Raw genomic sequence first — 13,666 nt, 5'->3', positions numbered from 1 at the left:
CCAAGAGAGTCTCAGTGACCCCAACAAAGTTGATCACATACCGTGGTGCATCAGCACCGCCTGGAAAGGTTCTGCTCACGGAGAATGATTTTATTTTCTGAAGTAGCAGCTCCCTGTTGAAATTCTTCATCAGTCGCCGTGGTGGGGATTTTTTTCCCCTCTTCTCTCTCTCTCTCTTCCTAACTGGTGAAATTGACAGTCTGCCTACATTAACCGGGCATTAATTTGCATGATCAAAAGCAGATTTGTTCCAAGAGGCAATGCTCTGCCTTCCCTTCCAAGCACAAGCATCTCCAAGGAAGGCGAGAAAAATCAGAATCGGCGCGTTGCCGTGGTGCCCCTGAGCTTGGCCGCGAGTTGGCCTCGTCTGGTAGCAGGTGGAATGGGGGCCCCGGGGGGAGCAGGGAGGCGAGGCAGCCGTCTGAGAGTTGGAAAGTAGCACCTGGCAGCCCCAGGCGCTGGCACGAGCCCCAGCTCAGGAAAATCAAGCCTTTGGTGACAGATTATAGCAGAGGAGCGTGCAGGAGTCCCAGTGAGTACAGTGATTTCCTGCGGAGACGCGCTGCTGCACCGAATTCCCCGGCCCTGGCGGGTGGAGGGGTGCGAGGATCCGGACTCCCAGCACAGTGGAACCCTGTGGAGATCCCAGGATCTGGAATCAGGAACATGGGTCTCAGTTCCTGGCTTTAACCAGGCAAGTCAAGCAGGTTGCTCAGCCAATTTGAGCTGCAGTTTCCTTATCCTTTGAACGGGCACAGGGCGACCAGCCCCGCAGTTACAAGAGGACTTTTAGGCAAAGGGGACAGCGCCCGACCCCTGGAGCCCTGTCAGGCTCCTGACTCTGGGCGGCCCCAGCACACTGTTACCCCTCCATGCCGGCACTGTGACCACCAGGCCCTCAGAGCTGTCACTCACACACGTCACCTTGTGTCATTGTCCCCGGGCTCTGCCACGTGCATTGTTGTTCTCAGCGTGGAGAAACCCAGGGATCAGCGGGGTTCACTTGTACTCCCAAAAGAGTGAAAATATTTTATGACTGTACTGGTTACAAATGAATGTGAGCCAGGCTGGAGTCATTATTATACATTCATTATTGTTGTATTTATTTTCTTCTGGTTTTAAAAGGAATTAAAAGGAACATTGTATCGTGGGTCCCTATAGTTATGGTGGGGCCTGGACATGGGGTCTGCTGCTCCTGATGGAGAAGTGGACCCCGTGTCCCCTCACAGCCACAGTTAGTGGTCGAGGCTGGACCCGGCTATGTGCATATTCGTGTAGCGACACACACTCATCCAGGTCTCCCCTCTAGGCTCTGGGGGAGAGTTGTAACTCGCGCAGATAAGTCTCCTGGCTGTGGAGTTCATGTCCTAGGGAGATGACATGGACAGTGATGTGTCAGCAAAGAAAGTAAGGATTTCAGGTCTTGAAAAGTGCTCTGAAGAAAACTGTACTGGTAATGGGAGAGGAAGTGATGCACTGGGGAAGAGCACTTCAACAGGGAGATCAGGGAGGTGGTTTCTGGATGGACCTGAATGATGAGAAAGGGCCAGCTGTCAGGGGATCTAGGTGAAGAGCTAGTGCAAAGGCCCTGAGGCAGGGCTGGTCTGGGGGACATAGAAGGCTGGAGTGCTAGGAAACCCAGTGGATAATGGAAGGAGCAGTAGGAGAGGAAGTTGGATGTGTTGGAGGGACCGGTTAGATGAGACCCCACAGGCCCTTAGAAAAGTGACTTTATTCTACTTGCTGTGGGCAGTTATCAGAGAGTTTTAAGCTAGAGAGTGATTACACTGATTTGTCTTTTTTTTTTTTTTTTAAAGAGCATCTGGCAACTCTATGAAAACTAACTATGGGAAGTAACAGAAGAAGTAGAGACCAGACTGAGGTCTGTTGCAAAGTCTAAGGAGCAAGCTGGTACATTAATTTAGGATTAAAGTCATGCTAAAAGTGAGACATGCCAAGATTTGGGATATGTCTTGGATTGGCAGCTGGGTATATGAGTTGGGAATTCAGGAGAGAGATCAGAGCTACAGATTTAGGGGGAAAAAAAACAGGAACATTTGATGTCACAGAAAGCCACGGAAAGGCAGTTTTTCTGAAAGGAAGCAGAGGTCAAGTGCAGAACGTCACTGGAAGTGGTGTGAGATGATGGCAGAGATCTGATCCCTGGACCGGGCAGGATGTAGGTCCCCTCCACTGGCCTCCTTGCTCTTCTCGCCACCTCCCTGCAGTCTCAGCTCTACTGTCCTCCATGAGGCCTGAGCCCCTCTGAGGGGACCCTGAACGATTTCAACCCTCACCGGCCAGCACTCCAGTGCCCCTCCCTGCCCTGCCGGCTTCGTTTGTGCCATAGCCCTGATCACCACTGAACATTCACCCTTACAGAGATTTGTCACGTATCGTCCTCCCCCAAGCTTGACTAGAAGCCCCGCAAAGGGCAAAGCACTTAGGCTGTGTGGTCCCCTGATGTACCCCAAGTGCCTGGAGCTGCTCCTGGCACGTGCAGGGGCTCAAGAGAAATCTGTTGACCAAACAGTGACTTGAAGATAAAGGCCCTGCAGCAAAGTGGCTTTCATCATGTCCCTCTCGGGGTGAACACAAGTGAACTTATTATTATTTTTTTAATAACTTACTAACCAGAGGGGAGACAGAAGTCATATTTATTGCCATCCACTTGATAATTATGAATTCTCATGTGATTCTACCACTGACCCCAGGCACAGAGAGGAGTATCCACTGAATGCACTTACTGATCAGCAAAGAATCTTCTGAGTTCACACACAGAGCCAGGTCCGAACCTGGGTGTCTCAAGGCTTAGTCCACGAGGCCACAGGCATTCAAGGTGACTGTGGCCCCCTCCACAGCCTCAGTGCTTCCCAGGGTGCTAACTTTTCTATAGGACATGTTAAGGGCAGTCCTTTAAAAACAGGCACAGGGACGAGCCTATTCTTGGTGGTCCTTAACCAGCTCGGCCCTAGCGAACCCGCCTCTGAGGCAGGTGCCTCCTGTATTTACAGCTGGTAAAGTCAGCACCCCCGCGCCCCCCACGCCCCGCCCCCGCAGTCACATGGTGGCCCCACTCCCTCTTGCTGACTCTCTAATTAAACCAGCACCAGCATCTGTGCTTCTGATCTCGCCAAGAAGGAGGAGACCTGGGCCTTGCTGACAATGGGCCTCTTCCCGTTCCCACATGCCCCTGGGGGCTCAGGTCCGCGCTCCAGCATCTCTCCAAAATATGACCGCGGACACGGCCGTGCCCCTGCTAGACTCAGCAGCTCCGATCCCCTTAGAATGTGAAACACATTGCAATCTCGCAGAAGCATAAACTGGCCCCTTGCGTCAGCATTCAAGCCATGAAATTGGACTGTTAGTGGCACTTCCAGCCATGCACGGGGCCTGGTGCCCTGCTGCTCTTAAAAGTTGCCTCATGGTGAGAAGAGATTCTGCAGAAACCATGAAGGAAGCTCTAATTTGGGGGGCAGGGTCAGTCATTTTCCAGCTGAGATTCAGAAGAGGTGTTCCAAGGGTTTGGATCCACAGCCAGTGGGACCAGGATGGATCAGGCCTCTCTCAAAACCTGGGCTCCCTGGGCCCAGCAGAGCTGGACATCCAGTGACAGTCACAGCAGACATCAGGCTGACAATGTGTAGGTGCCATCTCCTTTAACCTCATGACAGTTTTATGAAGAGAGTAATGCTATTGTGCCCATTTTACAGAGGGGAAAACAAAGGCAGAGAAGATTCAGTAATTTGCCCAAGGTCACATTGTTGGTATGTGGCAAAGCTGGCATCCAAACCCAGGTCTTTCCAGCTCTGGGATTTGAACCTAGGAGGTTTGACTTTGGACTTGCAGCCTCACTTGTACTCTCTCTATGAAAGTCAGTGTCTTCTTCATTCATTTGTCCAATACTTATTTCCCAAGCACCTCCTGGGTGCCTGGCAACACGCTGAACCCTGCATGCCCCTCTGCTGTTTGGTAGCCCTGGAGAGCTAAACTGACGGTAACGGCACCTGGGGATTCAGCAGAACATCCTGAAGGCACACAAAGGCCCCTGCCCAAGCCTTGGACAAGGGAATAGTAATCGCTCACGTCTGTTGACCACGTGCCCAGCTCTGTGCTAAGCCCTTTACGTGCAGGCTTCATTGGAATTCGGCAATTCTACCCAGTTGCCCGACTCACAGGGTGATTTTGATACTTCACTGAAATACACATGCTAAATGTTTGGCAATAATTGGAGCTACACAATGGTTAGTAATAAAATTTTTATGACGAAATATTCCAGAAACTCAAAAAAGTACAGAGAAGAACATAATGCAGGCTTCCTCCTAAACTATTTGTAGTTTATGAAGTCAATTACATAGACTGCAGGCAAGCATTTTTGAACAGACTGGAGCAGACTGGACTAGAATAGAATACACAGTGTCAGATACGGCTGGTGACAGCCTTGAGTGTGCGTGTAATTCATGAACGTTTCTGCAGGCCTTTGAGTGTGTGTGTGTGTGTGCTCATGTGTGTGTGCATTCTGCATGTATAAAATGTCTCTTTTGCTGTAGATCAGGGTCAAAATATTTGAAAGTCACTGATAGAATAAACACTCATAAATTTGCTATTCAGATTTAACAGCTATTATTATTTTGCCATATTTACTTCAGATTTTTTTCCAGTAAATAACCTCATTTGAGGTAGAATTCAAACTGCTTTGCACACCCCTCCCTCTCTCCTTTATGCATCTTTCCTGAAGCTGGTGTGTGGCCACCAGCAGACATGCCTCTGATCAGTGATTCCACTAACTGGTCCAACCTCTCCTTGGTGAGCTAGGCTGAAGGCAGCCCAGGATCAGGGGAAAGACCATCTCTGCTGGGAAGAGTCACTTTGATCACATCCACTCCTTGAATTCTAACCCCAGGTCCTGTGTGTTTGGGAATGTTTAGGAAAACAATCTAAACATGTCAGGATGTCCCGATAAGCACATGTCAGTGTTGACATTAGAGCCTAGAATTATGTAAACACACATCCTAGGACTGTACAAGGGCCGAGGGGTCTGGACCTCACACTGAAGAGCTGTGTCTCTGACACTCCATCACCCCTTGTTTTCAGCAATGAGGAAACTGAGAGCTGGGGGAGGAGATGGCCCTCCCCAGACGCTCTTACACAGACAGCGAGAATGCTGGGATAAGAGAAAGGAAGGAAGGAAGGGGAGGAAAACAAATACTGTGTCCTTTCCCTCAGATGTGGAATATAGAAAACTAACAAGCAAACAAAATAAATGAACAAAACAAACCAAACAAAATACAAACACGTAGATACAGAGTAGTGGTTACAAGAGGGGGAGGGTGGGGAGAGGGCAAATGGGATTCATTTCAGTTTCGTTCACTGACTCAAGTGTATGTGACAGGTGGAAACTGAATCTTTCCGGGTGAGCGCGGTTGGGTACACAGAAATAGAACTACGATGTTGTACACATCAAACTTACATGATGTTATAAACCTGTTTTAGCTCAATTTAAAAAATAAATTTTAAAAAGAGAGAGTAAGGACAAAAGAAAAAGAAGAAAGAAGGGAAGAATTATTTCCATCTGGACACACATCTCCGGGGAGCTGCCGGCCTTCCCTGACCATCCTGTATAGGAGGGCCCTGCCCCGCGCCTCTCACCCTGCTCGGTTGCATAGCACGTCCTGGATGAACTGCACAACTATTTGCTTATTTTCCATTTCTGCCCAGTTAGAGCGGAGGCCAGCGAAAGCAGGGAGCTTGATCAGGTCAGTGTGTTCAGGGCTGTTTCCCAGGACTGGCGGGCACTCGGCCCTGGACCAACAGTGGGTCTGTCAGTAGGAGAGGGTACAGAAAGCACCCCTACGATGAACGCTTGAGTCATTGAATGAAACCGAAGCCGGGGCTCCTGACAAAACCAGATGACAAGTTGGTGGAGAAAGTCAAGGGCAGGGAGCACTGAGACCGTGATCATTGTGGGGCAAAGGCTCACCCTCACTGAGCACTCACGAAGTGCCAGGAGCCATCTTAGGCACGGCACATGTTAACCCTTCAAGTGCTCACCGCAGCCCTGCCTGGAGGGGCTCCACTGTGTCTGTTTTTGGTGGGGAGACGAAGGCCCAGAGAGGTACAGATGCTTGTTTAAGGTCACACAGCTGGAACCAGGCAGAGCTGGGATTCACCCCTAGATAGTCTGGCCCCAGCACCCATGGCCCAGAGCCATCTTCTGCTGCCTCCCAGAGAGAAAATTCTAGACCAAGGGTTTGAGAGATAACTTGGGGCTTTCAGAATCTGGGTAATTTTCCTCCCTCCCTTCCTTCCTTCCTTCCTTCCTTCCTTCCTTCCTTCCTTCCTTCCTTCCTTCCTTCCATTTCTTTTTTAAGCAATTTGAGGAAAGTCAAGGCCGGACCAGCAGCAAAACGGCCTTCTACCAGGCGCTGCAGAATTCTCTGGGCGGCGAGGCGGCGGCCTCGGGCGTGCAGGCCGCGGCGACGTGGTACTACGGCCTGGAGCACTCCGCAGACGACTACGCCTCCTTCTCCCGCGCCCTGGAGGCGGCCGCGCGGTAAGCCGCCTCCCTCCGCAACGCCACCACGGAGATGCTCAGGGGGTGCCCGCATCACCCGGGAGAACCCAGGGCCTGGTACTGGCACTTCCCTCTGCGTCGTTCATTCAGCCCACAGCGCAGCCTGAGTGCTCCCCAGTGGGAGACACGAGGGGTGACCCAACCCTCCCTACCCTTGGCGGGCCTCATACATCAGAGGGCGCCTGCTGTATTCGCCTGCTGTAAAAGTCCTGCGCCGAGAAGCTGCTCTCAGCAGGTGTTGATGGACAGCCCGTGGGGTACTCAGATCAGCAGAGAGGATCCCAGGTCCTCCATGCCAGGGGCCTCGGCCCCAGCTGTCGTGGAGAACCTCCTGGGAGCCCTCAGAGGGCAGCTAGAGCCCTGGCCCCATTAGCATCAGTATTTTTCGAAGCTCCCTGGGGTGACTCTGCTGTGCGGCCAGAGTTCATCCTGCACAGGCAGCGAAGGCCTAGATGGGAAGGTTCATGCCTGAGGCCACACCCCAAACAGGAGAAGACCTGGGCTCCTGCCGCCAAGGAGCCCCTTCCTGGGGGTGCTGTTTCTGGGCTCACTGCTTATGTGTCTTGTTACTCAAGTTCATTGCTCTCTCAGAAGTCTGCCCCTGCCCCCCACCCCAAGAGCAGGTCACGGGTGGCCCCCACCCACTGCAGGCTCTGTAGGTCTGTCCCCAGAACGACCCTTTTTCTCAGCACCATCCCCAACCAACTTCCTTTGTCAGGACTGGCCTGTCTCCAGCCATGGTGGGCTCACTGGGGCCAAAAACCTGGCTTTCTATGAGCATACAGCAGGTGCTCAAGAAATGGGTTTTGAATGGAATCAAGAAATAGCCCAGGACTCCAGTTCTCTCTGCCTGCAGAGCCCCCTGGGGGTGAGGCCACTGTGGGGACTCCAGCTCCTGTCACCTCGGAGCCCCTCATGGGCCACTTGACGTGTTCTGCTTCCCTGGCGGGGCCCTTGTCTGAGCAGGGAGGACATGGCCAGTGGTTTCTGCATCCTATAATTTCTCTCCTGTCTTTCAGGGTCCACGCTGGCCCTTGCTCTTCGTCCTTGGGGACAGAGCCAGTGTCAAGGCTCAGAGGCCTCTGCTGAACTTGACCCTGTTGGGAAGGGATGGACTGAAGGCTGTTGAGACCCACTGCCCTGCTTGGTCTCTCCACCCAGGAGTCTGTGGTTTCCAATCAGGGTGCCACTAGCTCAGAATAAAACTTTGTACTGCCCTCTGGGACCTTGGGACGAGGAAAGCTCTAATTTTCCCTCTAGGGAAAAGCTCAGTTTCAAACCAAATAGCCAACAGCCATTCCTGGAGGCCCAGCCCCAGGAACTCACAGATGTCCAAGTCCTAGACCCTAAGAGTCTCATAACCATGTCGAGACTGGCTCAGATCCATGTTCTAGAAAGAGCTCAGGGCTAGAGTTCAGAAACCTACCTTCGTTCTTGCCCCAACTTTGCCTTTAACTGTCTTTGAGGTCAATCTGTGAATAGGGACAAGAGCGGAGGTGTGAGGGAGGGCAGGTAACCAAGGAAGGCTTCTTTGAGGAGGCAGACTCCAGTCCTCCCTTAGCTCTGGCCCTCGTTACCTCCTCGCTAGACTGAGGCAACAACCTCCATGGGCCTCCCTGCCTCCAATCCCTCTGGCAGTGCCTGTCCCCAGCATTGCCTGGATATGACTTCCCGTAGGTCTGCTCCCACCACTGCCCTGCCCACCGCTCCTTGGGGGACTGTGAGAGAGGAGGGCTGCTTTCCTCTGCCCTGCCAGACCCTCCTGCTGGCCCCACCCTCTCTGAAAGCCTTTCCTGTAAGCACTCGAGCTGCCCTACAGATGGGCTAAAAGTGCTGGCCTCAGTCGCCAGAGGAGAGCGTGGGCAGCCTTCCTCCATGATATCCTCAGAGTCTCTGCAGGGTCGGGCCCTTGGCCCAAGTTCTCAGCTGAGGAGACGGAGACTCAGGGAGACGCCGGGATGCTGAGTGGGGTTCAAAGCCGGGTGGGTCCGAGGCCAGCCAACATCTGCCCGGTTCTGGTCAGGCCCGCCGGCCTCCTGGGCACTCAGCTTGTGGAGGGCCGTACGCAGGACCCTGCCACTGAGAGTGGGCTCCTCTGAGATTCATTCACATCCCTCTCAAAGGGGGAGTGAACGGGAAACTGTGGGACTCTAAAGCAGGGCTCTTGCCCCCTCACTATGGACATCTTGGACTGCGTCATTCTTTGCCGTGGGGTCTGTCCTGTGCATCGTAAGGCTGTGTGTAGCTAGACCCTCTTCTCTGTCCTTTTTTCCACAGGGACTACTTTATCATCTGCCCTGTGATCGACATGGCCAGCCACTGGGCTAGGAGGGCCTGGGGAAACGTCTTCATGTACCACGCTCCTGAAAGCTATGGCCACAGCAGGTAAGCTGGCTTTGTGGCCACAGTGGGGGTTGGCACATGAAGGGAATCTGGCAGAGGATCCCTGTCACTTCTGTGACCCACAGAAAAGCAGAGAAAAGAGCGTAGGATTGCCATACAAATCCTGGTTCAGTGATATGAGATGCGTCTCTTAACTTAGTTTTAAGGCTCAGTTTTCTCATCTGAAAAATGGGCAGAACATTCATCACCAATTTATCTTGCAGTATTGTAAGAAGGACAGGTGAAATATAAGATATAGAAAGCAGTTTGGAATTGCAGCATTGGCTGTTCATTGATTGACCTGGCTTGGGGGAGGAGCCGTCTTCATTAACCTGACATGTTTATGTCTCTAAAAGCAGAGCACTTGGCTTAACTTAAAAAAAAGATTTTCTAAAGTACAAAAAGGTTTGTTTTTTTTTTTTTTGCAACCAAAGAAAGGTTTTGTTTACTCCTAATTTAAATTCTTACTTCCATAAAAGTTTCAAAGTACCTTATGAGAAAAGTCTCAAATGTAATAAAATTATCAAAGTGGAAAAGAGAAATATGAGGTACAAGCAAACCAAAACCGATGATGAAGGAAGGGGCAACTGACGGGCACAGAGTGTAGCCGCGAGCTTCCGCGAGTCAGGGAAGAGATTAAGAAGTCAACAAGGAAAGGGCAGAGCTTCAGTTTTCATGGCTCCGACAGCTAAACAAAGAACAGAGAGGAGTGGGGGCAGGGGACACATTTGGTCTCGGCCAGTGGGAGACAATGTGACCAGGGTCGCTGGGGCACATGGCATCCAGGGCACTGGAGGCAGGACTGTGGGACCATCTGTTCTACTTCTTCACGACCTTACAGTCCTGAGCCGTTCATCCGGGCTGGAAAACCACAGATCCCTTCCCGGAGGGGCCAGAACCTTCCCACGTTACCTGATGTGATTCCCACAAATGACATCAGATCAGCCACTTCACATTGGAGCCCCTTTGGGAAGACCTAATACTCCACTCAGAGCCTGGAGGAGTGTTGTCTGGATGCTCCAATAGCACCCACAGATAATAGAATGTGAGGGGGTCAGGTCTCTTAAAGATGCTGGAATATGGTTGCTCCATTTCATACAAGAGTGGGAGCCAGGCCTGCCATGTGAAGCAAGGAGAGCCATTACCCACATCCCTGGTCTGTTTTATGGGCAGCAGGGAGATGGGGTGTGAGAAAGCCAACTTGAGAGCTGAAGGTGGAGCTTGCCACTGCTTGCCGGCTGTGCAACCTTGGGCAGGTTCCTTTGCCTCTCTGATCATCATTTTCCTCATCTGCCAAATAAGGCTAATTGTTTCCTCTCACTGGGTTGGTATTGGTAATAGCTGAGACATAAATGATTCCATTTAACCAGTGTTGCTTTGCAACAACATCAAAGAAAGTCTTACAAACATGCACAATTTCTCATTGTAATTGGCAATATCCAGTAGGCTGAATAATGGCCACCTAAAGATCCCAGGTCCTAACCACTAGAAGCTGGAAATGTCATCTTCTAAGGAAAGGGGGGCTTGCAGATGTGATTAAGTTAAGGATCTTGACTTGGGAAAACTATCCTGAATTAGCCCAGTAAGTCCTAAATGCATCCACAAGTGTCCTTATAAGAAAGAGGTGGAGGGAGATTTGCCATATGTAGAGGAAGAGCAGGCAGTGTGCCCGGGGAGGCAGAGATTTGAGTGGTGTACTCGCAGGCCAAGAAATACCAGTGTCCCCCAGAGCTGGGGGAGTGAGGAGGGGCTGCTCCCCTGGAGCCTCCGGAGGGAGGGTGGCCCTGCCAACACCTGGAGTTTGGCTCAGTGAAACCGGTTTTGAACTGGTCTCCAGAACCAGGACACAGTAAATTTCTATTGTCTTAAGCCACCAAAGTTTGTGGTAATTTGCTACAGCACCCACAAGAAACTAATACGGTTCCAAGACATTCTAGTTTCCCTGAGCAAGCACTCATTTTTTTAACCTGGTTTTCCCTGTTAGGTATTCAATTTCAAGCACCACAAAACATCCACAACCTTTGTGAGGTCAGTGGTATTGAAATGACTATCTCTATTTTACAGATAAAGAGTCTGAGGGTCAAGGAGTTCCACATAGTCTCCCCAGGGACAGGTAGTGGCCAGTTAGAGAGCAGTGACCTACTCAGAGCTTCTCGGAGTCCCAGAATTCTCTTCCCACCAAAGCCTGTGGTCTCTCTGCTTAGAACTATTTATAATTTCAACCTGCTTGACTTCCTAGATTCAAGCAACTGCCTCCAGGTTGTGGGAAGGAAAGTGAATGCCAGAGTAGGGCTCTGGTAAGAAGGTATTCGGGCGAGAAGGGAGGGTGAAGAGAGCTGATGGTCTGGGCAGAGATGAAAGGAGGTCTGGTCACCCCGCGGCTGCCCACAGCCAGCGAGGCCCAGTGTGGGAAGCCGTCTGGAGAGTGAGTCTTGGCAGCAGCTCCCGAATACCAGGGCTCTCAGGAATTCATGCCCGGGGCACGTGCTCTTCGATCTAGTTGTCCCGCCTCCCTCCCTTTGCAGACAGAGCTTAGAGCAGAAGGTGTGATGCTCCTGCCCCAAGTTCATCAAAAGCACAAAACGCGCGAACACTCTGGGACTCCAAAATTGTACTGCAGTGGCAAACAAGTGAGAAGTGCTGCTCTTGTGCGAGGACAAAGACAATCAAAGTAAAACATAGCAAAAGGGTCCATGTGATGCCACCCAGAGTCAGTATCCGTTTCCTAGGATTGCCGAGATGAGGTACCGCAAGCGGGGCGGCTGAGAGCAACAGAAGTGTGTCGTCTCAGTCCTGGAGGCGGGGAGTCTGACGTCAGGGGGTCAGCAGGGCCCTGCTCCCTCTGGAGGCTCGAGGGGAGGATCTGTTCCAGGCCTCTCTCCTGGCTTCTGGCGGCCCCAGGCATTTCTTGGCTTGTAGATGAAGATCTTTCCACTGTGTGGGTCCAAATTTCTCCCTTTTTCCTTGAATGGAAGTATAGACGGGAGCAAGATCGAGGGTCCCAGCCTCCTGGCCCCTTTCTCTCTCTCCTAACCGAGCTTCAGGTAAAATTTCAAGGTCATGCAGTTCAGAGAACTACAGAGAGCCACTGAACTCAGTCACCTTTAGGGCATCTTCTGACTCTCACATTCCATCAGTTTTGGAGGAAGGAGACACTCAGAGCCACTAAAACATTTTACAGGCAGAGATGTGGCCAACTGAACAGAGGCAGACAGTGTCCTGGTTAGAGCAGGGACTCTCAGCCAACTGCCTTCTTAGAAGACTGTCTTGACTCATTAGCTCAGGGACCTAAGGCAAGTCACTTAACCTCCCTGGTGACAGTTTCTTAATCTGAAAAATGAGAGTAACAATAACAGTACCTCCTTCAGAGACTTACGGTGATAATTAATTTGTACATAGGATGAGGCCTAGCAAACAGGAGGTGCTAAGAATGTCTTGTTATTCTCGTCCACCGGAATGCATTCTTGACAACTTTCCGGGCATACATCACCTCTCCCCACCACGACCGTAATATGGTGCCATCTATGTAGTAGATACTTGAATCAATGAATGAATCACAGAAACTAACCCATTTAATTGTTGGCAGGTTTATCTTTTCTGCCTGAAAAGACATCTCTTTCACTCTGTCCTGGAGCTGTCACACCTCTCATTTATTTCTGGCTCCAATCTACAGACTTAAAATATATGTGCGTGCCTTATGTTTTCAGCCATCTGTCTCATGCCTCCATTGCTGTGAGCATATATTAGCTTTCCTGCCATAGCTGGTGAACAAAACACAAAAAATTGCCACTTTCTTACAGACTCTTGTTAATCGCTCACAGCAGAGCATGGTTCTCTAACTGCTCACCTGGATTGTAGAAGAGACTTGTATCTCTGAAACTGAGGGCCAGCCTCTGAGGAAAGAATAGGCATAACAAATGAGGGAGGAGACAAAGACACTAAAATCCACAGTGCGAGAGGAAGGTGCAATTTTAAGGTCCAGATTCAAAGAATTACGGGATATGCAGTATGATTTCATCCAATTCATTTTACAGATAAAGAAGCGAAATCCCAGAGCAGACTGGGATTATGTCCCAGTCCCAGAGTCAGTAAATGGCAGTCTGGACCCAAACCCTGTCTCCTGCCCTGTCTCCAGTTTTCTTTCAATTGTATCCACTTCAACCCAAAGCCTCTTGAGTGCCTGCAATGGCTAAGCCCACTTGCTAGCTGTGTAACTTTGGACAGGTTGCTTAACCACTCTGAGCCTCCATGCATCTGCACCTATACATGGTGAGAGTAATAGTGCGTGTCCCGTAAGGCTGCTGGAAGGGTTCAGGAAGATAGTGCCTGCATCAAAAGTGTGTGTGTGTGTGTGTGTGTGTGTTTGCACACATGCACACAATACCTGGCAGCTTTGATCACCAAGGCTATCGATATAAGGGCAAAACTTATCAACTTTCTTTTGCTCAGTTCTGCTCACTGGGGAGATTTGGGGCCAGTTCCCTCCGCGGTTCCCATCTATAGCCTGCTGTTTCCGGGAGAGGGCTTTTCCGGGATGACTGTAATCCAGGGTTTCTCACCTTGGGCACTGCTGACATTTCAGGCGGGATGATTCTTTTTTTGGGGGGGATGGGGGCCTGTCCCCTGCCTTTTGTGCTGTTTAGCAGCACCACTGGCCTCCACCCACTCAGTGCCAGAAGCACCTTTCCCGTTGTAACAACTGAAAATGTT

At 50.9% G+C, this 13,666-nt stretch overlaps 1 protein-coding gene across 2 annotated transcripts in view; it reads left to right on the top strand.

Moving 5' to 3' along the window:
• Positions 1 to 13,666, top strand: part of TG (thyroglobulin) — a 203,521-nt gene that overhangs the window by 178,151 nt on the left and 11,704 nt on the right. For both annotated transcript variants that reach the window (XM_006189206.1, XM_032467670.1), the window contains 2 exons: positions 6,372 to 6,553; positions 8,852 to 8,959. In XM_006189206.1, coding sequence (XP_006189268.1) covers positions 6,372 to 6,553; positions 8,852 to 8,959 — 290 coding nt within the window. The remainder of the gene's footprint in view (positions 1 to 6,371; positions 6,554 to 8,851; positions 8,960 to 13,666) is intronic.

Source organism: Camelus ferus, chromosome 25 (assembly GCF_009834535.1).
Source record: "Camelus ferus isolate YT-003-E chromosome 25, BCGSAC_Cfer_1.0, whole genome shotgun sequence".
NCBI classification, from domain to species: Eukaryota; Metazoa; Chordata; class Mammalia; order Artiodactyla; family Camelidae; genus Camelus; species Camelus ferus.
This window is presented reverse-complemented; position numbering and strand designations above follow the sequence as displayed.